This window comes from Bacillus rossius, chromosome 6, assembly GCF_032445375.1.
Source record: "Bacillus rossius redtenbacheri isolate Brsri chromosome 6, Brsri_v3, whole genome shotgun sequence".
In the NCBI taxonomy this organism is placed as follows: domain Eukaryota; kingdom Metazoa; phylum Arthropoda; class Insecta; order Phasmatodea; family Bacillidae; genus Bacillus; species Bacillus rossius.
The window spans coordinates 33,808,732-33,834,530 of record NC_086334.1 but is presented as its reverse complement, the minus strand read 5'-3'; the positions used below and the strand labels follow the sequence as shown (position 1 = coordinate 33,834,530).

At 42.6% G+C, this 25,799-nt stretch overlaps 1 protein-coding gene across 1 annotated transcript in view; it reads right to left on the bottom strand.

Moving 5' to 3' along the window:
- Nucleotides 1-3,101: 3,101 nt before the first annotated feature.
- LOC134533423 (zwei Ig domain protein zig-8-like) overlaps nt 3,102-25,799 on the bottom strand; it is a 64,200-nt gene continuing 41,502 nt past the window's right edge. Inside the window, exons 5-7 of the mRNA XM_063370945.1 lie at nt 9,686-9,813; nt 7,149-7,317; nt 3,102-3,202 (exon numbers count right to left, since the gene is read on the bottom strand). Of these exons, the coding sequence (XP_063227015.1) occupies nt 3,102-3,202; nt 7,149-7,317; nt 9,686-9,813 (398 nt within the window). The remainder of the gene's footprint in view (nt 3,203-7,148; nt 7,318-9,685; nt 9,814-25,799) is intronic.

The following is a 25,799-nucleotide window of genomic DNA, read 5'->3' as shown; positions in this document are numbered from 1 at the left end:
TTATTTTTTTCCGAGCCATCTTCGCTTTTATCAGAACCGTTTCATTATACAGATGAACATTTCTGACTGCAAATGGAATGCTTCGATGGTCGACGTAGCTGCTCTGGCAACGAATTCTAGTGGCGAGTGCAGGAATGTAGTTGGAAACACAATTTTCATACATATTTATCGCGTTCGGCATTATTTAAAATAAATCTAAGTTAAATTTCGATTCGTGTCTGAGGCCTGAGTTTAGTATTATTAGTGTAATTGAAACATGAGAACATTTTAGTATGGTAGTTATTGAGGTAGATGTTATTCATCTCTGGAGAGTAGGCCTACTGAAAGACTCGCTCACATGTTTTTTTTTATTAATATTATGCTTAACTACTAATATACTAAAACTTAAGTTATTAATTTTGATAACTGTATTTTACATTCATAATATAGATGCTATTTGTAAAATATAACTTTTATGTAATATATATCTGCAATGAGAATGAACAAGTGTAAGTTTGATAACTATTCAGCGTTTATTTTTTTAACAAATTTAAAAGAAGTGTAGATGCAAAATATGGTATATTCTAAATTTATTCTAAATAGGGGCTTATGTTAAAAATTTTAAATTAAGATCCCTCACCAAGGTAAAAAATATACCCGAATACACGAAAATGGGTGTTATGAAACCAGCATACATAATCTACGTTATAAGCTTACGGATTTCTACTTTCGAAATTTCAACCCTAAATGGTTTTGTAATGTATGAAATCTTATATATACCTTACATTTTATATTGCCTATTTCTTTAATAAAAATGGGGCAATATTCACATTATTTTTCTTAAAACCGTTCACTATCAGCAATATCCTTAAGTTTGCGCTAGTAAAGCCGCGTTTAATTAGTTAGTATTCATACAAAGATAAGTGAAAGTTTCTGAATTTAGACCAAATCAATTTAAAAATAACAGGTTTTTCATTTTTTTTGTGTTATTATTTCGATTTAGGTATGAGTGATTATAACAATTGTTTATGTATTCACGTAAAGTAGTTTAATTTTGACATATTTTTCTTATATGTAGGCTACACGAGGCTGTTTATCAAATCCTGAAGTTACAGAAGTAACGAAATAAGCTTGAAAAAAGTTCTGTAATTGCATTTTATAACAAAACGTCATGATTCAAGTGCTCATCAACTATAATAGTTTTTTTTTTTAAATAAAAATTAAATATAATTCACATTCAGAAAATATAAGGGGGACGAAGGCTGAATTAAAAAAATCATAATAGTACCCATTCAAGCTTTATGACATGTTGCATAAGATATTCTTTTTAGATGTAATTCATGATCCTCAAATTAAAATTTTTTTTTCATAAAAACAATACTAATGTATTATATTTTCAAGTTTCTCAAGATATTAAATTATTGCTACTAAACCTTGAGAAAGTTGACTGGTCGGATGGTTGTAACAGTTTGTAATTGGCAAATTTACTTTTGCAGTTAGTATGGTAATTTTATAAGTGAGAAAAAATGGCTAAAATTAAAATATTTATATTAATCATCATACATATTTAAATGCAATACGGTTTAAATGCTTCTCGTTCACAAGTAATGCATAGCATACAATAAAATATTACGCACTCACGAAATAGAACAAAATATTTTCTACGAAAACAATTTTATTTATAACAGACTATATATTTTTTAATTTCAATCAGTTTGACAGTTCAAATATTAAAATTTCAAACAAAAAACCATAAAAAATGCTCTAAACAAATTTAAATATTTGCACTATGAGTATATATTCAATAAGAATTATTATTTTATAGTAGAGAATAACTAATGAAGACTAAATTAATCACTTCTTAAAAGCTCAATTGTTTGTAAAAAAAATTAAAATTTACAAAATCATTTAAATTACAAGTACTCTAAAAAACTCTTACACTGAAATTAAATTAATAATGTTACAAACTGGTAGCAATATTACAAATTGAATTTTACTATAATAACATGACAAAATAACACTATTTATTTTGTTTGAATAATACATATAGGCCAAAAGTTATTGTTGCATTGAGACAGCGGTGAAAATTGAAACTAAATACACTTGTAAATAAATATTTTTTTAAAAAACAATTAACACTATTAAAATTGTACTTGTCTTTTGGCTGCAGCTCCATAATTTGAAGACACAAAAACACTGCCAAACAACACTGAAAAATACGTCTTCCACGGAACAACACAGGAACGCCAGGTTCACGCCTCGCGCGTTTTCGTAACAGCATTAAATTTTTCAAACGTCCGTCTATAATATTGGTCTCTATTTTCTCACAAGTCCTGCAGGGATAGTATAAAAAATGTTATTGTTGAGTTGCGAGAATGTCCGAGCGCGCTGTCTCTCGAAGACGGCGCGTGGTGCTCGTGAGGCTCTTGAGGCTCGTGAGGCTCGTGAGGCTCTTGAGGCTCGCGAGGCTCGTGAGGCTCTTGAGGATCGTGAGGCTCGTGAGGCTCGTGAGGCTCGTGAGGCTCGCGAGGCTCGTGAGGCTCTTGAGGCTCGCGAGGCTCGTGAGGCTCTTGAGGCTCGTGAGGCTCGTGAGGCTCTTGAGGCTCGCGAGGCTCGTGAGGCTCTTGAGGATCGTGAGGCTCGTGAGGCTCGTGAGGCTCGTGAGGCTCGTGAGGCTCGTGAGGCTCGTGAGGCTCGTGAGGCTCGTGAGGCTCGTGAGGCTCGTGAGGCTCGTGAGGCTCGTGAGGCTCGTGAGGCTCGTGAGGCTCGTGGTGCTCGTGAGGCTCGTGAGGCTCGTGAGGCTCGTGAGGCTCGTGGTGCTCGTGGTGCTCGTGAGGCTCGTGAGGCTCGTGGTGCTCGTGGTGCTCGTGAGGCTCGTGAGGCTCGTGGTGCTCGTGAGGCTCGTGAGGCTCGTGGTGCTCGTGAGGCTCGTGAGGCTCGTGAGGCTCGTGAGGCTCGTGAGGCTCGTGAGGCTCGTGGTGCTCGTGAGGCTCGTGAGGCTCGTGAGGCTCGTGAGGCTCGTGAGGCTCGTGGTGCTCGTGAGGCTCGTGAGGCTCGTGAGGCTCGTGAGGCTCGTGAGGCTCGCGAGGCTCGGGCACTGCGAGGCACGGCCCGCGAGCCCTTCAGGTGCCCAGGACGGCGACGAGGACGCTGAACACGAACACCCCGACGGGGTGCTGCAGCCTCAGCTGCCCGCCGTGCTGCATGGCGGCCGGGTGCTCTCCTGAAGCAGTCGCCCCAGGCATCAAAGCACTATGCAGCGTGAGTCAGAATTCCATCAACACACACTTCGGCTGCAAGATTCTGGGTCTGGCGGCGCTCCACAAGGCAGGGAATGCGCCTTCGCAGTTGGAGCCGAACATCTTTGAAGTAAGAGCCGAACAAATTTGAAGTTAGAGCCGAACAAAATTAAAGTTAGAACCGAAAAAATTTGAAGAGCCGAACAACTTCGAAGTTAGAGCCGAACAAATTTGAAGTTAGAGCCGAACATCTTTGAAGTTAGAGCCGAACAACTTTGAAGTTAGAGCCGAACAACTTTGAAGTAAGAGCCGAACATATTTGAAGTTAGAGCCGAACAAATTTGAAGTTAGAGCCGAACATCTTTGTAGTTATAGCCGAACGACTTTGAAGTAGGAGCCGAACAACTATGAATTTGGTGCCGAATCACTTTTAAATTTAAGCCGAACAACATTTTTTCTTATTGCAAAGAACAGAGAAAGTATTCATTATCGAACACTAAGCGTCTGGACGTTGTTCAACTAAACAAAGTTCTACAATCCCCGCAAAATATCTCTCTGTCGTATTTCATTTAAATAATTCTGGGATGTATATTTTTATATTCCAAACATTTTCCCGACCCCAATAATTTCAAATAAATAATTTTCCACTGCTACAATTTTGCAGAGGTTAAAATTATGTGTTCATATAAACATTATCCAGACACTCGGTGTTCTATCTTAAATCCTTTCTTAATTATTATTACTAAAATAATATTTTCACCTTTAAATTTAAAGGTGCCTTGAGAAGCGCATTCGACCATATATTTTCAACTTATTTTTTTCATGATGAACTTGCAGCCAATGATAGTCGCTATAATTCTCACTATTCCCGTCCAATTAACGTCATGCAACTTGTCTCAAATTTGACAGTTCTCCAAAGTAGTACAACCGGTCATAAGCATCCTCCTGCCTCTGTTGTTATGCAAGCAGGGTTTCTGTAAAGCAACCTATCGTGGTTGTCAGTGTTTCTAAACAAATATCCTGTACTGCTTTGTAAGTGACCGATTGGAGATGGGTTACAACTGGTACTGCTTTTGAGAAAAGTCAAATTTAAAGACCGTTCACATGACACACACTAACATCCTAAATAAGAAAATTTTGAACTGTTGATTTAAAATGGGTAAAAATTTTCCGTGGAAAAAAATTTATTATTATATTTTTCCGCAAATGATTCAAGCGGCCCCATGCACGTACGTGTCTTGCTCGACAGCCAAGTTCACTGAGCTGGACTTGCGAGCGAGACTCGAGTATTTTTGATCACATACGATCAGAGTGCTTACTCTAAGTTTATCGTTTCGATAAAATATGACAGTTTCTTATTCTAAGTTTTTTTTTGTGACCTCATTCTCGATGTATAAAATCGATATAAACTATAGTTTCGTAACGAGAGGGTACAAGCTATTGAAAGTCCCACATGATGCCCAAGGAAATGGGAATTTCATGCTTTTTTTCTGCTTTCGCAAATATCGCTAAAACACTATCGAGGGAACTCGATGTTGAGATGACTCGATAGAAGTAACGATATAATTACATAGAACAAGCCCCCAGGGCCGGCGAACCCATTAGACGAGTAAGGCGACCCTCTAGGGCGGCAGGATATAAGGAGCGGCAAAAAGGGAGGAGGAAAAATCCAAATGTTAGTGAAAATACAGTTAAATACAAAATTTGCCTCTTCAACATTGATTTATGTAACGATTTATAATTATCATTTTATTTCATTTGTTATTTAGCCATCATTATTAAATTACTACATTACTAGTGCAGTAAGTATAAGTAATGGATAGATATGTGATAAAACTATATTATCACCTTTATTATTTAAAATTAAATTTAAATTCTTATCAATTGTTGAAATTTGAATTTCATATTTTCACAATCTTTGGGTACACAATATATTATAGATATACGTTTTTCAATTGATACCTAAGATAGCGTTTTTTATCGAATGTATTTGTATAAGTGTGACATTTTTGTCCTATCTACAGTGTCCGGTAATTTGAATTCGCAAAGGTGGTCACCTTAGTTATGGGAGGTGCGGCAAATGTGACTTTTATCTAGGGTGGCAGAACTGGTTGCGCCGACTCTGCACACGACACGAACATACTTCGATCTTCGCTCGTATATTTCAGTATTCTAAATGATTTTATCAAAGCAAGTTGCAGTTGCAGGGGTCGTCCTGTATGAATAAACGTAACAGAAAAGCATGGTATAAGACGTAGTTGCAACAAAGACGAAGTTTCACACATTTGAAATCCATTAACTCTATCAGAGATGATAGACTTGATGACTACAGAAAAATATTTTTAATTGACTGTCGAGAATATGCAGTATTTGCTAGACAACGTAATTCCTTTTATATTAATACAGTTCCTATTCTTCTCACGGGATAAAATATATATTTATGACACAAAGTGTTAGAACGTTATTGTTTTCCCATTCAGTATGAAATTCAAACATAGACTACAAGCCTTAATACAAAAAAAGAAGATAATCGAGTGTCATACTAAAGGTATTATCGGTTAAATATTTCAAACATACTTTGTTAAAATCAGTTAAAAACTTTTCTTTTTGTGTTAGTGTAAACAGTTCTAGACACAAAAAATTATATTAGAAAAAAAAATAATTACCTTAAAAACAGCGTAATTTTAAAATTTACTAAGCTAATATAAAATCTAAAGAGAAAGGTGACTCAAGACATGAATTTTTGATACCAAAACTACTATATGAAACGTTCCTTATGTTAGTAAAAACAAACAGACTGTTACACACTTTTCACAAACATCACGGTGTTTCTTATACCTATGGCTTGCAAGCTGAACATTTTCTACAACGTAAAAATGTAACGTAAACATTTTTTCTCTAATGCCGATTTTTTGTTTTATTTTTTTGTGACTAATTTTTTTTTTGTTTGTGTTTGATGCACGTCGGAGAAAATTTAGATATAATCGGTGGACTGCCATGTCATGCACGACCGATGTTTGGAACACGAACGGGACAGAAATTACGAAGGGTAAATGGAGAACCAACTCTTCATGTTCAAAATCCTTCTGATAATAACAAGGCATAAACTGCTGGCGCATGCAAACCTCACTGCAGTCTATAGTCCCTTCACCCCCCCCCCCCCCCCAACACACACACACACACACAAACACGATCAGTCCAGCTTCCAGTTTGAACTGCTCAATCCGAAATGGCATTTTGGACTGAAGTGAAACCCTCTGCACACACGATCAGTCCAGACGTTCATTTCGGAACGAGCAGTCTGAACTGACAGTTCGGGCTGAACTGAAGCTTTCCCCACACACGATCAGTCTTGTGGTTGCTGTTGCTGTTGGATGTATCGTTTCATCGTAGAATATGGAAGAAACTTTGGATGTTTCAGTTGCAGTTACACTTTCAGTTAGAAAAAAAAAAGATGTACATAGCAAGACTTGATGTAAGCTTCTGAACATACGCCTTTGCTAAGAAATGCCCGGTATGGACCCGGTATGCATATTTCTCTGAAGCTTAGCAATGGCGTATATCCAAAAGCTTGCTTCAAGTCATGCAATCCCATTGCGCAAATCTTTCAAAGATAATACATAGCAAGGCAACCGAAGATATCTGCTACGACACTCAGCTATTGGACTGATGGACTGATGGACTGGTTGTTCGGACTGGAGAGACCCTGTTCCCACGAACGGACAGTTCGAACTGAGGAGCTATCGAGCCCACGGTCCGATATGATGGTAAGCCGTCAGTTCGTCAGCCCATCAGTTCTGACTGAACAGTCCACACACACGGCAGTTACGAACGGACAGTCCGGACTGTGATCGTGCGTGGAGGCCTTGAAAGGTGTTTTTTTTTTTTTTTTCGGGGAAACCACCAGGGGGAGGGGTGAGAGGGGCTCACCGTTGAGGACGTGGACCACCACCGTCTTGGGGTTGGCGTTCGACGGGTTGCAGGAGTACTTGCCCGAGTCGGGCGCCACGGCCCTCTGGATCAGCAGGTAGCTGGTCGTCACGTCGCCCTTCTCCGTGATGACGCTGACCCCGCCGCGCGGCGAGTCGTAGTTGATCTCCTGCTCGCAGCACACACACACACGCGCGCGCCGGAGCGCCATCGCACCTCGCGTCGTGTCGTGTTCTCGCTCCAGACTCCAAATAACACTTCACAACGTAACCTTTGTTGATTGCCGACAGAAGGTTTCTATCTGTAAACCATTGAACTAGAATGGAAGGAAGGCAGCATGGAACGGGAAATTTGTAACAACGGTGCTGCCATCTGTGGCGGATGGCGCGAACCAAGTGTTCACAAAACCAACGGGAAACTTTATAGTATTAACTGTTCAATAAATATTTTAACAAGTCTGACAGTATTTTTAATAAAATTCCTTGTCGAAAATCAGGTCGATAGCATTGGATTAGAATTTTATTCAATTATTATTTTTTTTGGAGCCGTTTCAATTATACAGTTTAACGATTCGGTAGTCGACGCAGCTGCTCCGGTAGCGAATTCTAGTGGCGTGTGCGGAATCTACGTGTGATTCGCGTCCAGAAATGTCGTTTAAAACACAATTTGCGCATATTTCTCACGCTCGGCATAATTTTAAAAGAATTCAACGAGGCCTGAGTTCCGAATAATAAGTTTATTTGCAACATGAGAACGCATGAATTCGCTCATTACCGAGGTTGGGTGTTTCACATCTTTGGCGAGCACTAAAGACTCACTCACATTCTTTTTATATATGTAACAAGTCCTTGTTGAATGGTTTTATGAACTTAAAGGCAACTTTTAATGTCATTCCTAGCATTTACTGAAAGAATGAAATTGTGTTGTAAATAGATTTTGATTAACCGTTCCTTTGTTAAATTTGTCTTGAAAATCTTCACTGCAAGTGTGAAATTCATTAAGTTGTGGGCCATGGGGCTTTCAAATAAAGAAATACAAATTACTGAAAAAGTAAAACTCGATGCTATATTCAAACTTTCATAAAGGAAAGCAAAAATGAAAGCACTAGTCGCCGTGTAAAAAATCTCAGCCTGGCCAAGATTTTTCAAAGTCTCAGATATAAGAGCTTCAGCCATATCAAAAGCAGAGTCCTTAAAAAGTTAAAACTTAAGTAGCAAAGTAAGTGAGTTGCGTACGAAAATTGATAAAAGGGAAGCAGGCGTAAACCTTCCAAAGCAAATATGAGAGCTTATCATTGGTTTCGAAAAAAAGTAAATTTAATTTTTTTATTTTTTATTAAAACTGAACGTTAAAATACTTTAGACTAAAAAAATTAATACTGAAAATTCCCATCGTGTTTAATCAGGTAACTCATTCTAATAAGTCAATATTATGCCAACAACTAAAAGTAAATAACATTAAAAAAATTGTATAAAAATGCAAAATTAAAATCTTAAAACGTTAAAGAAAAAATGTCAACAACAAAAATAATCAGAAAATTTATAAAGTAAATATTTGGCATAAAATAACATAATAAAACAGAATTAAGATGCGGCGGCAAACTCCTCAAAATCAATAAAAAATTATTTTCTCAAAACATTAAAAAAAAGTAAGCTTGCAGGTTTTTTTTGGCGTCCAGTGTTATTGACAGTGAATTAATTTTATCAAGATATATAGCCCAATAAAAAAATCACTATTTTACAACTCCGTTGCACTGTTTTCGTAAACAAGGGACAATAAAGTTTCGCTGGTATTAATACAACATATAAAAACGGGAAATTATCCTTGCTAGCAATAATATTCCACTAAATGATTTAAAAACTATCATATAAAAAACTTATAATACTACCTTCAATTACATTTTAGTGTTTTTTACTAATGTTTTTGTTGAATTAAATATATAGCATTGAAATGACAAAAATGTTTGTTAAATGTCATAACAGCAAAATGTATATTATGCATAAGAGAGAAATACGATAGTACCGTCTATTAACGGCCCTAAATTTAAAATATTAATAAGCCACAGTTGCCTACAACCGATAAATATTGTGTTTGTCGGAATTACACTTGTTTAGCCTAGTTACAAAAATAAAAAAATAATTTTTACTTTATTTTATGTATTGTTTGGTACATATTTTTTATTATTTCTTTATATAAAGTTATATTTTTGTTTATGATATTGGTTATTTGAAATGTAGCACTGTTTCTATGCTCTGCTCATGACCCATGTACTTACGTTTTCATATGTGGACGAAGCTACACGTGACAAGAAGAAACTAAGATTTTTAAAAATATGTGTTGAAATCTATAAGCGATTTTTGATTCTTGTATGGTTTTAAGAGTTCATCATCTAAGAATAAAAAAAAAGTGCTAGAAATGGGGATGATAACTTCAGGAGATTAGTTTGTTGTTTCAATTCCACCATGGGAAAACTATGCGCTTTTCCATTTTAAAGTCTGTCTGCTTGACAGAAGTGAACAAACTGAGACCACCCCTACCTCCATGTTGTGTGTCCAGTAGATGGCTGACGGCGGTTCCGGACTGTGCTTCACGATACAAGTCAGGTTGATTGTACTTCCTTTGTTTATGTACATGTCTGGCTCTCCAACGATGATCGTTATTGGTTCTGTGAACAACACAATGTATTAGACCCTTTTTTTTATTTCAAGAACTTAATTTCATGACAACTGTAGTTTGAGAAGAAAAAAATAACATTAATTCTATTGCAGTACTTAAGAAGTTTCAAATACAAATTTTGACAATACTTTGAAGTAATCAGAACGTAATATTTCTAAAGTAAATAACATATTTTACAGTATTGAAACAACATAAATAGTGGTTCCTACATTACTCATTATATTTTGATCAGATTAGATAGGTATATTTTTACTAACACATTATATAACACGTGCACATTTAATTAAAAGTAGGCCTACTCATTGACTATATATATTTAAATATTGTATTCATAAAAGTAAAATTAGAAATAAATTAAGTTAACAGCAACATTTTAAAATCAAAATCCTAAAAAAAATTATAAAAAAATGTGTAAATATTTTTGGATTAATTTTACTGGCCTATTATACTTGATTTTTCTTTTATTAATACTTTAATTATATTTTAATACTGATTTTCTTATCTTAGTACATTAATTATATTTTAATAGCAATATCTTTGTTAGTTATATCATTTAGGAGTATTCTTTATTTTTTTACTGATCTTCAAATCAATGCTCTATTCTGCAACATACAACAACGCATTTATTTTCATATTTGCCATATTTTAAACAATTGTTGTCCTCGAAAGAGTTTTAGCGCAAATTTAACAATAAATCATCATCTTGTTAACAGATCAACTCTATCTGTTTTACCAACCCAAATAAAAGTAACTGTTCACGTAAGCATGATGTGTGAGAAGAACTTCAGTTCCGTTACCAAAGAGACCTCAAAAAGTTTCCTTGCGATAGTACAAACATTAGTACTCCATGACTAATGCACTTTAGGCTTGACCTCAAATGCTTTGTTGATGGTTTTTTTTCTAATTACATTATCTTTATAAGGAAATAATTAGTGGAGGAAACAGGAGAAGTAAATTTTTAAGCTGTTCGGAGAATATTTTCTATTGGATGACCATTACTCAATTAGTCAGGCAAATATTATAAAACGAGATTTTGCCTGACTGTTTACTACTCGCTACTCGATGCAATGAGCACAATCCAGACACCCAGCTGGGAGCAGCGTCTACGTGTTTACCAAAATCCTTATTAAAATTTAAACTACACAAAAGAAAAATACATGTAGCAATTAAATGTAGCAAACTTTTGCTTGAAAAAACTGAACTCGGTGCTTACATGATAAAACAACTGTGGAGATTGTCCTGGGTAAAAAAAAAAATAACGCCATGAAAATGCAATACCACAGTATGGTGTTTGAAGCCAAGCTACGATAGAACAAGTTCACGACGTGAGAACGTGCGTTATTGTGGCCAATAGTGACTTCAGATATTTTTTTGCTTAAATTCAAATTTAAAATATATTATCAAAATACTGGTTAATCGATTAATTCTTTCTTTTAAACCATTAAAGTCTTTCTATGCTAGCGTAAAGCCAACAAACGATTTAATAATATACATTTATCATGAATTTAGATCCTTATGGGAAATGTGATTACTGTTTTTTTATTGAGGTTTATGTTGATAATTATGAAACGTAAATTGTAATTCTTCCGTTCTACTAGTGTACGAAAAAAAAAAACTAAAGTTTTATTTCGCGAAAATATCGACTTTGTAATTTTGCTGGCTCTCAAATATCAAAATTAACTTATCATCCTCTAATGACTTCGCTGCCAATTATTCACTTGATAAAGATATTCCATTCCACTTATTACTCTGCTTATTCTCGTACTAAAACCACTACTATCACTTAAAAATCACACTATAATTTGTATTTATTTTCATGACGCTATTATGTCTTTCACTGTTACCACCATCACATACAATATTTTCCTTTGTTCCTCCATTTAAGTTTGTTATCATTGGCCAACTTCCATGAAGTCATACATTTCCCTTACTTTGTTTCTAACCAATAGTAATGTTATATATTTCTTTCAAACCTGGAGGAGGGTCATGTTTATACATAGAAAATTTAACGGTACAGCGTATAGATAGAATCTGTGGTTGTGATTGTAGTAGTAACCATGAAATCGCTGCTAATCAAACATATATCTTAATAAATAAAAACTACAAATGTTATACTCATATCCAAGCAAAGTGTCAGTATGTATACCGATACCTACGGCTGAACTGGACATTACCTTTAAAATTAATATTACTGCCCGTAATATACACACTCTGGTTGAAAGAAAGCAATGAAAAGTAATTCTATGTAACCGATAGTACGTTTGTTTTTCTAGCAATTCTTTGTACCAATTAAATAATGTTTTTGCATTATGTCTACGCATTGGTATTTATAGCAATATAAATGTTCATGGAGACGTTTGCAGCAATAACACTGTCTGTAAAAAGACTTTGGCTGGATGTCCAAAGTACGTTTCTATGAACAAGAACCAACCACAGTATATCGCGTAAGTGTATAGATAGTGCTACGCTTCACGGAATATTTTTTAATGGACTTGAAGATAAGCCGGCGAAGACATGCCTAATGCTACCACTGAAGACATTAGGGATTTCATTGCGCTTCTTGCAACTCTTCTTCCAGTCGTAAAAAAAATGCTTGTCCTCTAGATGATTCCTCTTTTTTCCTTTCAGCATAGGGAGGAATTTTCTAGTGTGCTTTTCTTAGCGTATGGCTCAAAGAAGTTTCTGCGAGTAGCATTCATATCTGAATCGAGGCAGCAGAATTAGGGTTCAACGTGGGGTGAAGATCAATGATCTGAGATTGACAGTTTAAACTTTCTAATTTTCATTAAAAATTAAAAATAATATTTCAAACAAATTAGCTATATTCTATTTCGAACATAACATTTTTATTTTCCCAAGGGAAAAAAAATTAATGTTTGAAGCTGAAGCAATTTGTTACGTGGCACAGTAGGGATAAATACAGTCTCGAAGATGGCATGACCAGTAAGATCAAGAAGGACAAAAATAAAACACCGATCCACCTACTCGATACTCGAAAATTCGAATCATGCATTGGGTCGTGTTCGAACCCACCACTCTTGCCTCAGGTGCGTGACGAGTTGGCGACTACGGCCACAAGCAAACACCACTTTCAGATTAAAATAAATAACCTGTGATTCAGTAATATGTGTGTTATTTCCCAGCAGCTGCAACCTTTTCACAGTAAAAGTGGAACCAAACAAGACCTAAAAAGCCACAAACTCAAGAAATTTTAAGGTACGAATATTTTATTGGAATGCGACAGAAATGATACCTTCATCCGGAAAACTTCTAGAGCAAGCTAATCCTGTATAAAAAAGTTAAAAAAAAATTATATACATACGTACAACTAATGGTTGACATTAATTCTCAAGGTTAACATACGCCTTCGAAGTTCAAGCTGAACCTTTTTTTCCCCAAGTGATCGAGTCGGTTTTTAAGACTGAAAACTGGGCGTCTGGGTAATCTTTAATTGAACATTTATTTCACCCAACGAAAAGCAAGTCGCTGACGAAAACGATTTTTCTGAAATATTTTTGGTTAAAATCTTATTATTCCAATACATTTTTGGCATGATTTTACACTTCAAAAAAATTATTTTACGGTGCTAGATGAAACGTGTTTACATTAACCAGTGTTCCACCTTAAAAAAATTTTCTATGAAATGAAATCACACTTTTTTTTCGCTCCAACTTTAATGCCTTTTACCGGTCTTGGGAAACATCTTAGACCATGAATCGAATTTATATTTTCAAATCCTATATATTTTTGCTTGATGTACCTGCAGACGAATCCTGGCCCATCCTGTTGAATCAAAATTATTTAGGAAATTAGCCTCTTGAATAGCGCGCAGAGTGCAGAGAGAGAGAGACAGACCAGCTCATTGCAGCGTGCCGTCAGAACCTTAGCGGCCGGGCGCGCGATTCCAATACGCTTTGCATCGCCGTTATTACTGGTTTTCATTCAGCTGCGTCACGGCGTCTGTGCGCCGGGGTACCTGGGCTGGCTTTGCGGAAGAGAGAGGCAGGGCTACAGACACTGAGCAGGAGCGAGAAAGGTGTGATGAAGAGAGGGCAACAGGAAAGAATTAGAGAGAGAGGGGTGGGGGGTGAAAGCAAGGGAATATGTGTAGCCAGAGCCCGGAGGGGGGGAAATGTTTGCGGAGATATGACAAAACGGTTGGGGCAGAAATTACATTTGTGCGGGTCGCGGAACATTTTGGATATATTCCTGGAGCACCAACTAGAAGCGGGGTTGAAGTTTTTATTTTATTTCATTTTTTTGGTTAGTTCTACACAGCTGCGAATAAAAATGATTGCGCTCTCGACATCGTGTACCAACCCAGGGCCCACACACATATATATATATATAATTTTTTTTAAATTTTTACCACGTTCGTGTTTTAATAATAATTTCGAGGTCGCAGAGGAGATGTCATCCCTCTCACCAAGCAACAGAAACAACGCTGAAACGCATCACATTATTTTAAACTAACCTACCCTGACAACGTTCGTCCACAGACAATTCTAGTTGATTTAAAAAAAAAAAAAAGCAAAACTTATTATCATTGTGTACGCAAAACACTACTTCTTACCTCCAAAATATATGCTTTTCACTAGGATAAACATAAACCTTTAATAATGCTCTTTTTATTTTCCATTTTTATAAACCTTCTTAGAATAATATTTTTTTAGATTAGACTATTCTGGCATAAAAAAGTATTCGATTAAATGTATTTAAAATATAATAAAATTATGTTTCTTTATGTTATAAGTATTTCGTAATATTAACTCACATTCAAAGATTTTTTAAATGACACTCAAGATGGCGGCCGTAGTAATGGTAAAAAACAACCATTCATTGATTTTTATTTAAACGCTTATTATCTCGCGTTCATGCATGTGTGATATGTTTATGTTTTTGTAAAGGTTAAAGTAATGTTAAACGTGTTACATATATAAAGTAATCGCAAAAATCGTTGCGTAATTCCCCCTCCCCCTCCACTGGAGTGTAGGTTTTCGCACGTCTAGGTTATGGTGACAAAAATTAAAATTTGGTTAGTGACATTAAAACTACTCTAAATTCGAGTCAATTTACTAAACCTCGAAAAATTGTGTTTAATTATTACGATAGTGAAGTAGCATGAGACGAGCGGTGACCGTAAGAATTGTGTTTGTGACAGTTTCGGGTTGGGTACATCGTAGGTTTACCACGGCGTAGCTGGGTTGAGCAATGATACCAACTTCGACCTGATTAATTTTTGTATCAAAAATATTTTTGCATAAACCAAAGATAATTTTACATTGATACAAATTTTCACCTTCAATTTTGCGAATAAAGCATGTTACAAATTATTCAGGGTTTTTCGTAAAATTATGAACATTGAGTTAACTGTTTATAGTGTGAAATGAATCTCGCCCTAACTTGCTTGGATGTTTGCAGTCAATCACTTTTATAGGACTGCTTGATGGGTCTCCTGCGAGATGTAGCGCATTGGGTCCGGATTCCTGGTAATGGAGCGACGGTCTGGTGTCTTCGTTGGTCTAGCTTGTCTAGGTGCTGCGTGCTAGGAGAATCCCACATTTAGACTAAGTGGTGAGTTTGGTGTGCTTGGCTCTCCCAGGCTGTGGTCGTGGTTCTTTAGACCCAGGTGCAGATCCTCGTGCGCGGTGGGGGCCGTGCAACATAACTCCAGCGCAACACACGAAGTTTCCCGCGTCTGTCGGCATGCCGGGCCCGTATTTGCGAGCAAGTCCCGCGCCGGGCGTCTTGGATTGCCTCGGCGGCGACTCGGTCTCGGGGCCGAGTGCGTGGCGGAAGTCGGGCGACTCGGTCTCGGGGCCGAGTGCGTGGTGGAAGTCGGGCGACTCGATCTCGGGGCCGAGTGCGTGGTGGAAGTCGGGCGACTCGGTCTCGGGGCCGAGTGCGTGGTGGAAGTCGGGCGACTCGATCTCGGGGCCGAGTGCGTGGTGGAAGTCGGGCGGCTCGGTCTCGGGGCCGAGTGCGTGGTGGAAGTCGGGCGACTCGGTCTCGGGGCCGAGTGCGTGGTGGAAGTCGGGCGACTCGGTCTCGGGGCCGAGTGCGTGGTGGAAGTCGGGCGACTCGATCTCGGGGCCGAGTGCGTGGTGGAAGTCGGGCGGCTCGGTCTCGCAGCTGAGTGCGTGGTGGGAGTCGGGCGACTCGGTCTCGGATCTGAGTGCGTGGCGGCAGTCGGGCGACTCGGTCTCGGAACTGAGTGCGTGGCGGCAGTCGGGCGACTCGATCTCGGGGTCGAGTGCGTGGCGGGAGTTGGGCGACTCGGTCTCGGGGCCGAGTGCGTGGCGGGAGTCGGGCGACTCGATCTCGGGGCCGAGTGCGTGGCGGGAGTCGGGCGACTCGGTCTCGGGGCCGAGTGCGTGGCGGGAGTCGGGCGACTCGGTCTCGGGGCCGAGTATGTGGCGGGAGTCGGGCGACTCGGTCTCGGGGCCGAGTGCGTGGCGGAAGTCGGGCGACTCGATCTCGGGGCCGAGTGCGTGGCGGGAGTCGGGCGACTCGGTCTCGGGGCCGAGTGTGTGGCGGGAGTCGGGCGACTCGGTCTCGGGGCCGAGTGCGTGGCGGAAGTCGGGCGACTCGATCTCGGGGCCGAGTGCGTGGCGGAAGTCGGGCGACTCGATCTCGGGGCCGAGTGCGTGGCGGGAGTCGGGCGACTCGGTCTCGGGGCCGAGTGCGTGGCGGGAGTCGGGCGACTCGGTCTCGGGGCCGAGTGCGTGGCGGCAGTCGGGCGACTCGGTCTCGGGGCCGAGTGCGTGGCGGGAGTCGGGCGACTCGGTCTCGGGGCCGAGTGCGTGGCGGGAGTCGGGCGACTCGGTCTCGGAACTGAGTGCGTGGCGGCAGTCGGGCGACTCGGTCTCGGGGCCGAGTGCGTGGCGGAAGTCGGGCGACTCGATCTCGGGGCCGAGTGCGTGGCGGGAGTCGGGCGACTCGGTCTCGGGGCCGAGTGCGTGGCGGGAGTCGGGCGACTCGATCTCGGGGCCGAGTGCGTGGCGGCAGTCGGGCGACACGGTCTCGGAAATGAGTGCGTGGCGGCAGTCGGGCGACTCGATCTCGGGGCCGAGTGCGTGGCGGCAGTCGGGCGACTCGATCTCGGGGCCGAGTGCGTGGCGGGAGTCGGGCGACTCGGTCTCGGATCTGAGTGCGTGGCGGCAGTCGGGCGACTCGGTCTCGGGGCCGAGTGCGTGGCGGAATTCCGGCGACTCGGTCTCGGGGCCGAGTGCGTGGTGGGAGTCGGGCGACTCGGTCTCGGATCTGAGTGCGTGGCGGCAGTCGGGCGACTCGGTCTCGGGGCCGAGTGCGTGGTGGGAGTCGGGCGACTCGGTCTCGGGGCCGAGTGCGTGGTGGGAGTCGGGCGACTCGGTCTCGGATCTGAGTGCATGGTGGAAGTCGGGCGACTCGGTCTCGGGGCCGAGTGCGTGGTGGGTTTCGGGCGACTCGGTCTCGGGGCCGAGTGCGTGGTGGGAGTCGGGCGACTCGGTCTCGGGGCCGAGTGCGTGATGGGAGTCGGGCGACTCGGTCTCGGATCTGAGTGCGTGGCGGCAGTCGGGCGACTCGGTCTCGGGGCCGAGTGCGTGGTGGGAGTCGGGCGACACGGTCTTGGGGCCGAGTGCGTGGAGGGAGTCGGGCGACTCGGTCTCGGGGCCGAGTGCGTGGTGGGAGTCGGGCGACTCGGTCTCGGGGCCGAGTGCGTGGTGGGAGTCGGGCGACTCGGTCTCGGGGCCGTGTGCGTGGCGGGAGTCGGGCGACTCGGTCTCGGGGCCGAGTGCGTGGCGGGAGTCGGGCGATTCGGTCTCGGGGCCGAGTGTGTGGCGGGAGTCGGGCGACTCGGTCTCGGGCCGAGTGCGTGGTGGGAGTCGGGCGACTCGGTCTCGGGGCCGAGTGCGTGGCGGGAGTCGGGCCACTTTGTCTCGGGGCCGAGTGCGTGGTGGGAGTCGGGCGACTCGATCTCGGGGCCGAGTGTGTGGCGGAAGTCAGGCGACTCGGTCTCGGGGCCGAGTGCGTGGTGGGAGTCGGGCGACTCGGTCTCGGGGCCGAGTGTGTGGTGGGAGTCGGGCGACTCGGTCTCGGATCTGAGAGCGTGGCGGCAGTCGGGCGACTCGGTCTCGGGCCGAGTGCGTGGTGGGAGTCGGGCGACTCGGTCTCGGATCTGAGAGCGTGGCGGCAGTCGGGCGACTCGGTCTCGGGCCGAGTGCGTGGTGGGAGTCGGGCGACTCGGTCTCGGGGCCGAGTGTGTGGTGGGAGTCGGGCGACTCGGTCTCGGATCTGAGAGCGTGGCGGCAGTCGGGCGACTCGGTCTCGGGCCGAGTGCGTGGTGGGAGTCGGGCGACTCGGTCTCGGATCTGAGAGCGTGGCGGCAGTCGGGCGACTCGGTCTCGGGCCGAGTGCGTGGTGGGAGTCGGGCGACTCGGTCTCGGATCTGAGAGCGTGGCGGGAGTCGGGCGACTCGGTCTCGGGCCGAGTGTGTGGTGGGAGTCGGGCGACTCGGTCTCGGATCTGAGAGCGTGGCGGGAGTCGGGCGACTCGGTCTCGGGCCGAGTGCGTGGTGGGAGTCGGGCGACTCGGTCTCGGATCAGAGTGCGTGGCGGCAGTCGGGCGACTCGGTCTTGGGGCCGAGTGCGTTGCGGGAGTTGGGCGACTCGGTCTCGCAGCTGAGTGCGTGGTGGGAGTCGGGCGACTCGGTCTCGGGGCCGAGTGCGTGGCGGGAGTCGGGCGACTCGGTCTCGCAGCTGAGTGCGTGGTGGGAGTCGGGCGACTCGGTCTCGGGGCCGAGTGCGTGGCGGGAGTCGGGCGACTCGGTCTCGGGGCCGAGTGCGTTGCGGGAGTTGGGCGACTCGGTCTCGCAGCTGAGTGCGTGGTGGGAGTCGGGCAACTCGGTCTCGGGGCCGAGTGCGTGGTGGGAGTCGGGCGACTCGGTCTCGGGGCCGAGTGCGTGGTGGGAGTCGGGCGACTCGGTCTCGGATCTGAGAGCGTGGCGGGAGTCGGGCGACTCGGTCTCGGGCCGAGTGCGTGGTGGGAGTCGGGCGACTCGGTCTCGGATCTGTGAGCGTGGCGGGAGTCGGGCGACTCGGTCTCGGGCCGAGTGTGTGGTGGGAGTCGGGCGACTCGGTCTCGGATCTGAGAGCGTGGCGGGAGTCGGGCGACTCGGTCTCGGGCCGAGTGCGTGGTGGGAGTCGGGCGACTCGGTCTCGGGGCCGAGTGCGTGGCGGGAGTCGGGCGACTCGGTCTCGGGGCCGAGTGCGTGGCGGAAGTCAGGCGACTCGGTCTCGGGGCCGAGTGCGTGGCGGAAGTCGGGCGACTCGGTCTCGGGGCCGAGTGCGTGGTGGGAGTCGGGCGACTCGGTCTGGGATCAGAGTGCGTGGCGGCAGTCGTGCGACTCGGTCTCGGGGCCGAGTGCGTGGCGGGAGTCGGGCGACTCGGTCTCGGGGCCGAGTGTGTGGTGGGAGTCGGGCGACTCGGTCTCGGGCCCGAGTGCGTGGCGGGAGTCGGGCGACTCGGTCTCGGGGCCGAGTGTGTGGTGGGAGTCGGGCGACTCGGTCTCGGGCCCGAGTGCGTGGTGGGAGTCGGGCGACTCGGTCTCGGGCCCGAGTGCGTGGCGGGAGTCGGGCGACTCGGTCTCGGGCCCGAGTGAGTGGCGGGAGTCGGGCGACTCGGTCTCGGGCCCGAGTGCGTGGCGGGAGTCGGGCGACTCGGTCTCGGGCCCGAGTGCGTGGCGGGAGTCGGGCGACTCGGTCTCGGGCCCGAGTGCGTGGCGGGAGTCGGGCGACTCGGTCTCGGGGCCTAGTGCGTGGCGGGAGTCGGGCGACTCGGTCTCGGGGCCGAGTGAGTGGCGGGAGTCGGGCGACTCGGTCTCGGGGCCGAGTGCGTGGCGGGAGTCGGGCGACTCGTCCATGGCTCGCCGAATCTCGGGACGAGGCTGATATTCATCCGGCAAATTTTGTGCAGGAGCGAAGGCGAAACACTTCCGCAACGAAGGCTCGAACGTCGCTATGTTCGCCGTGTCACTCATCCTGCACGCAAACAACCGGATAACCGGATAACCGGATAACCGAATGGCCTGCCGGGTGCCGTCGGGGACGGGGAATGAAAATATGTGCGTGTTGTTGCTGGCTCGAGCGACAGTCAACATCATCTGTTTACTCTAGGCGCTGCTCGACTGCGACCTAGCTTGAAATTGTTTCAATGTCCTCTCGGAGCGAGTAACGATTCTCAGCCAAAGTTGAACGGACTACAAAATAGGAAAATATGTTTAATATTTCTAGTATGTAAATCTGACAGTTTTTGATGCCTGAATTTTCGTTACTCAATCACTTCTTTATTTTGGAAAAGATGTAGTCCTTATGATGAATGAATTTGTTTCGATGCCATAGAGAAAGCAATATCCTTAGCCAAAGTTTAACTATGAAAAAGGCAAATAGTTTAAATCCCTCTCTCTCTCTCTCTATCTCTCTCTCTCACACACATATATATATTTAAATATATATAATGTTTGAATGTCTGAATGTTCATTACTAAACCATGTCTTTATTTTTGGATCAATTTTGATGGCTTTTGTAATATAAGTAGCTTACATAATTGTCTATAAATATCTATAAAATAGACAAATATTTTAAACAACATTATTGTTTTAATCTACGACTTTCTATGAAAGAATTTGAGTTAATCAACCACGTCCTTATTTTTTTTAAAAAATAGATGTATTTTGTAATAGAGGTAGCCCGTATAATATATGAAATAATGTATGGTACCTACTGTTCATCCTTAATTCCGTAGATTAAGTTAGTGTGGAAATATACATTTGCAGTTTACGGCACACTTTTCCTAGTCGTTGCACTTTAAGCAACGCTGTGAGCATTAACTTTATTTTTTTTATTGCTTCGCTTCTTTTCGTTACGCTCTTATGACGTCATCACCACGATCCACCCGACCGACTGTAGAGAAACTTCAGCAGAAGGAATGCGTTTGCTATGAATCTCGATTGCCGGGGCCCGTATTGGTCGAGAGGTGCTCGCCTACGTCACGTCGTACGTCTTAAGCCGGGCGCGCAGTTGAAAAAATAACAGTAACAGTAACGGTAGGTCGTGTGCACGAGATTTTACCGCCACGTTTTAGAACCTACTGATTCCTTAAAGAGCATGGGACGGTAGTGTGCATGGGAGACATGTTGTGCGCATAGGAAGGAAAAAATGAATATATTGACACGCGGTAAAATTTTACGTGAAGGGTTTATTGAACTTGGCTTTGCGCAAGTAGTGCTTTGTGAGTCCGCTGGAGTTTCTGACGCTTGCTTGCGACACTCGGGTGTTGTGTTTTTGTCTTCCTGGCGCGGTAGATTGCTAACGCTCTCTGTTTTCCTGGGACGGTGGCGTGTTTCGCCGCCCGAGGGCCTGGCCAGCTACGCGGGCGGTTGCGACATCGCGGCCTGGAATCTCCGGGAGCGTTGGCCGCCCTGGTCGTTTTCGCTGCGTTGTTGTTCTCGCGCAGGCGCGCGCGCCTCACGTGCTGGTGTTTGTGTCGCAATCTGGCGGAAGAAATGCGAGTCTGGCACTACCGGTGGAGAGGGGATAGCGTCGGTTGGCGGCATGGCGGTTGTGTTGTGAAATCGCGGCCGGGATTTTTTGCTTTCACCTGGAGTGTTCTCGACGTGATGACGATGTGAGGTGAAATTAATAAAGGTTGAGGTGTTTGATGACTGTCGGAGCCCCTCCCTGGCGGGTAGCTGCGTGCTGCCGTTCGGAGGTGTTGTAAGTAATGGCGAACTCGTAACTCTACTTCACCTAGGTTAAAGTATGTAGGCGTATTTCCAAACTGTGTTGGAAGGATGGCTTAACGTTTTTTGTTTCTTTTCAGGAGTGCAGGCAGTTTGTAATACAGTAATTTTAAATTTCTTTCGTTAATTTTAGCCTAAGGATGGGTCGAGGTGTGTTGAGATTAAGCATGTTATTTTAAAAATTAATACTCGTGCTAAGAAGAGGAAAAATTGTTTATTTATTTCACAGAATTCTTTATTTGTTTATTATGAACAGAGTAGCTTGACATTATTTACATTATTTATTTATTTATTGATTTATTTAAGTGTTGGTCTTAGTTTACCGGAAATAAACCTGAAAATATGTGGGATGAATAATACTTTATTTTTCAGTCAACACCCTACACCCCCTGTCCCAAGGAGGTTAGACATCCTTGTACCAGCTCTAATGCTACCTCCCCCCCCCCTCCCCCCGCCCACCCGCAATGTTTTTGAAATCTTAAGTTGTTATTTTATTATTTATTTATTTTGAGTGACATTTGACAGATCTTGACGGAGACCGAGGGCCTCCGTCACAATATTTTATTTCTGTTACGGGCGCATGGCGCAACAACCAACGAGAGTAGAGTGGGAAGCCATTTTGGCGGGACCAGAGAACTGTTCATATTTATCAATGATATTTGGGCAAGAAATTGTCGAGATATTACTAACCTCACGCGTGATTCCTGATTTAAAAATTAATTAATGCTATTACTTGTAAGTTACTGCAAAAATTGTAAATAAAAAAAGTCCCGGTTAAAATTGTCAACTATAAATGTTATAAAACCCTTTTTTATTTATGTGTTGAAAAAATGTGCTCACAAATTACTAGTCAGAAGGTATTAAATATAATTACTTACCATCACAGCCAACAGATCAGATACATCGCGAAATTTCATTGGCTGAAATCATGAGTAAGATTTCAATTGTAGCCGATTTCTTACAAGTCATTTGCGCAGTCGTGCTTGGGGCCTGCTGTGCATTCGCTTATTTTTTTCAATTATAAACCCAGCCTTAGCGGCGCGCTGGTGCGAGCGTATCCGTGGAAAGTCCCCTCCCTTCCTTCCGTCAGCGCACGTGATCAATTACGTCACACTCCTCGTCCGTCTCCCCAAAACGTTATTCTCTCCCCACTCCCTCTTCCAAGCGGCGCTACTCGAAAACATTTCCGAGCCGCAGACATGTTTCATTTTTCTCTGCTTCGCACCGCACGTTAACTTATTGCATGCACTGAAACACTTTATTTTTTTTTCTCCCCTCAAAGACGAATGGTGGCTGTTAGTAAACAGGAAATATTTGGGCCTTTTAAGCTTGCTGTTAGAACGAGCCGTCGCTTGAGGAGGCTACGTTGTAAAAAATTTTCACCTTATTTTCACAAACACCGGTTAGGAATCATCGAGGGATCAGAAGAACACTGGTTACATATTACCTAGTTATCTTCGTACTTTTACGGACACGTTCATAAATTTACGAGAAAACGTTTAGTCACTTTTAAATTAATCCTCAAGTATAATCTCAGTAATTTAAACAAAAATTTAAAAAACATGCTAAGTCTACAGCAAAAAACTTCTGTTCCTTCAAAGTGTTTTATCCTGAATACAAAACAAAACTGGAAAGTTGGAATCCATCGTAGAATCTCCGAAGATCCAGTTATTTGAAATAACGAAGAACTCTTTGTTTATTTCAGATTAACTCTTCGTTGGAAAGTAATGTATAACAGTGTAAATGTACTGAGTTAAATATGTACTTCAAACATGAACTCAGAAAATCAACACGCTGTATTAATTAAACTAAAAAATACTTTTGAGTCCACAGAAGAAGAAAAACACTCTCCTTTCTTTAACGAGTATTTTTATCCAGTTTCCAAAGGAAGACAGAACTCTGAAGTCGGATCCAATTAAGTGAAACACTGAAGAAACCTTCGTGTTTCTGAAAAACGTTCTTCGTTGATAAGACTGTATAATTCTAGTCATCAAAACCGAGTGAAGTACACAACAGAAGTGAATTATATTCGTTGAGCAATTTTTGCAATGGGTAACATTGATCTTATTTGATTTCACGGACATGTGCAAATCCTGTTTCAAAATGGTAGTCATCGAATAAGGGGAGTGCTCGCCCGTCATTGGTCGCGCCAGGAGAGGGTTCAAACACTTATAAAACCCTGATTTTCATTGTCTGCAATCAGTCTGATTGTGCCTGATGACGGGAGCATATTTCAGTTTTGTTCATAAAAAACCTACTATGTTCATCCGAGCTGTCGTGTTGTCCAGCTTATCTGTCGTTGAATTCTTCTGTGTGTGTTATGTGCTGTCCAAGGTTGTTATTTTTATGTATTACGGTTCTGTTTTCGATTGTGCTGTAATTTTGTTTTCCCGACAAAATTCCTTCCACAGGATTATCTGTGCTGCCTAGGCAACAAACAAAATTTCACATCTGCCGATATTGGCTTTCCTCGGAGTTTTTATGTATCTATCTTTGATGTCCATTCCTGAGGGGTTTTTCGATGACAACCAGTGGATTATGTCCGTGAAATCGGTTCGAACATTTGAAAACGTTGGACTGGCATTCGGGAAGAAACGTGTTTGTATTGCCGTTCATCGATTATTTATTTACATTTTCCAAGTTTTCCTTGGTACTCAATGGATTTTTTTTTTATTTCTGGGCCGTTAAATATTCCTGCTTTATTTTTTTCCTTACTCAAGTGAGGCATTTTTTCCCTTATAAACGCAAAACATGATCTGTTCTTATCAAGAGCCTTTACAAACTGCTTCATAATGCCCAGCTTGATATGCATTGGAGGAAAGATGATTTTCTATCGTTCAACTAAGGATTCGTTAATAACGTTTATTTCTCCAACGATCATGTCTTCTCTCTTAGGCCACTCTTGTCCAATCCAGTGGTGTAATTTGTCTTTGCTATCCCAGAGGCACAAAAAACAAGGATATTTGGTGTAACCACTTTGCTATTCGATGAGAAAGTTCACCATTTTTAAGTTCTCACAAATCACCCATTGATGTTCACGATGCCTTATATTCTCCAAGATCAAAACTATTGTGCTATATATTGATTTCATTGTCGTTGAGTGAGCAATTGGTATTGAACCACATTTGTTCCCATTGTGTAGAAGAACACATTTCAAGCTTCGCTTATATCAAAAAGTAGAGCTGATAGAAGAAAAAAAACTAATTTCATATTTAGATTCAGCACCCCAAATATAACTAAAATCAGTTTCAAAGTCCTAGGCACAGAAAAATATTTTTGTTTGTGGCTGTGTTATGTTTTTTATGAATTAAAAAGAAATATTCTTGAATGAAACATCAATTAAAATATTAAATTATGCACTAATTTTCCTAAAAATAATAATTACTATTATCTCAAAAAAACTTATTTCATGTATGCAAAAATATCCATGGCTAGGTGTTCTACAAAGTTACAATATCTTTCTGGTAGTATAACAAAATATTTCTTGGCTACTGTTTTCCAAAGAAATCTTTTGTAAAAGTACAGATTTCTTTTTATGTGTGTTTATCATTCAAGCACATGGAATTGTCAATAATTGGGTTCAAAAATGTAGGAAAGTTTAAACAAGTTTAAACATGGTGTTTATAATGAAGACTACATCGTGGCTTTATATGGACTTAAAACTTTTCAGGACACTTTGCTTCTGATATGGAAGACGGTAACGCAAGCAGAAAAGCAAGAAGTTGAAAGTTAGCCGATACTTGCGAAGCGTTTTTGCGGGTTAAAAGCGACGTTATTGAACATTTGGGTCTTGCGTTTCATGGTTTCTCACGCAGTTTATAAACAAGGCCTCTAGTTCCGAACGTGGATAGCACCAAAAAAAAAACAGCCACATGGAGTCTTAATATAGGTTATTTTCTTCGTTAAATTAAATGTTATACTCACTATTTTTTTTAGTGAATCCACAATATAATTATGGTTACTTACTAACAAAAGGTAACATATAAGTTTAATAAGTGTGATTTGGTTTTTTTACAAAACTAAAGACAACTTTATTAATCAAAGCTGTCATGAATTATGAACGTGAAATCGTCTAGCATACAGTTTTGTATCAACCGTTTGTGTGTAAATTGATGTAGCTTATAACCATTTATTTTTAAAATATAATAAAAAAAATAAAACATTGGTTATCCTAAAAAAAATCACTCACACTTGAG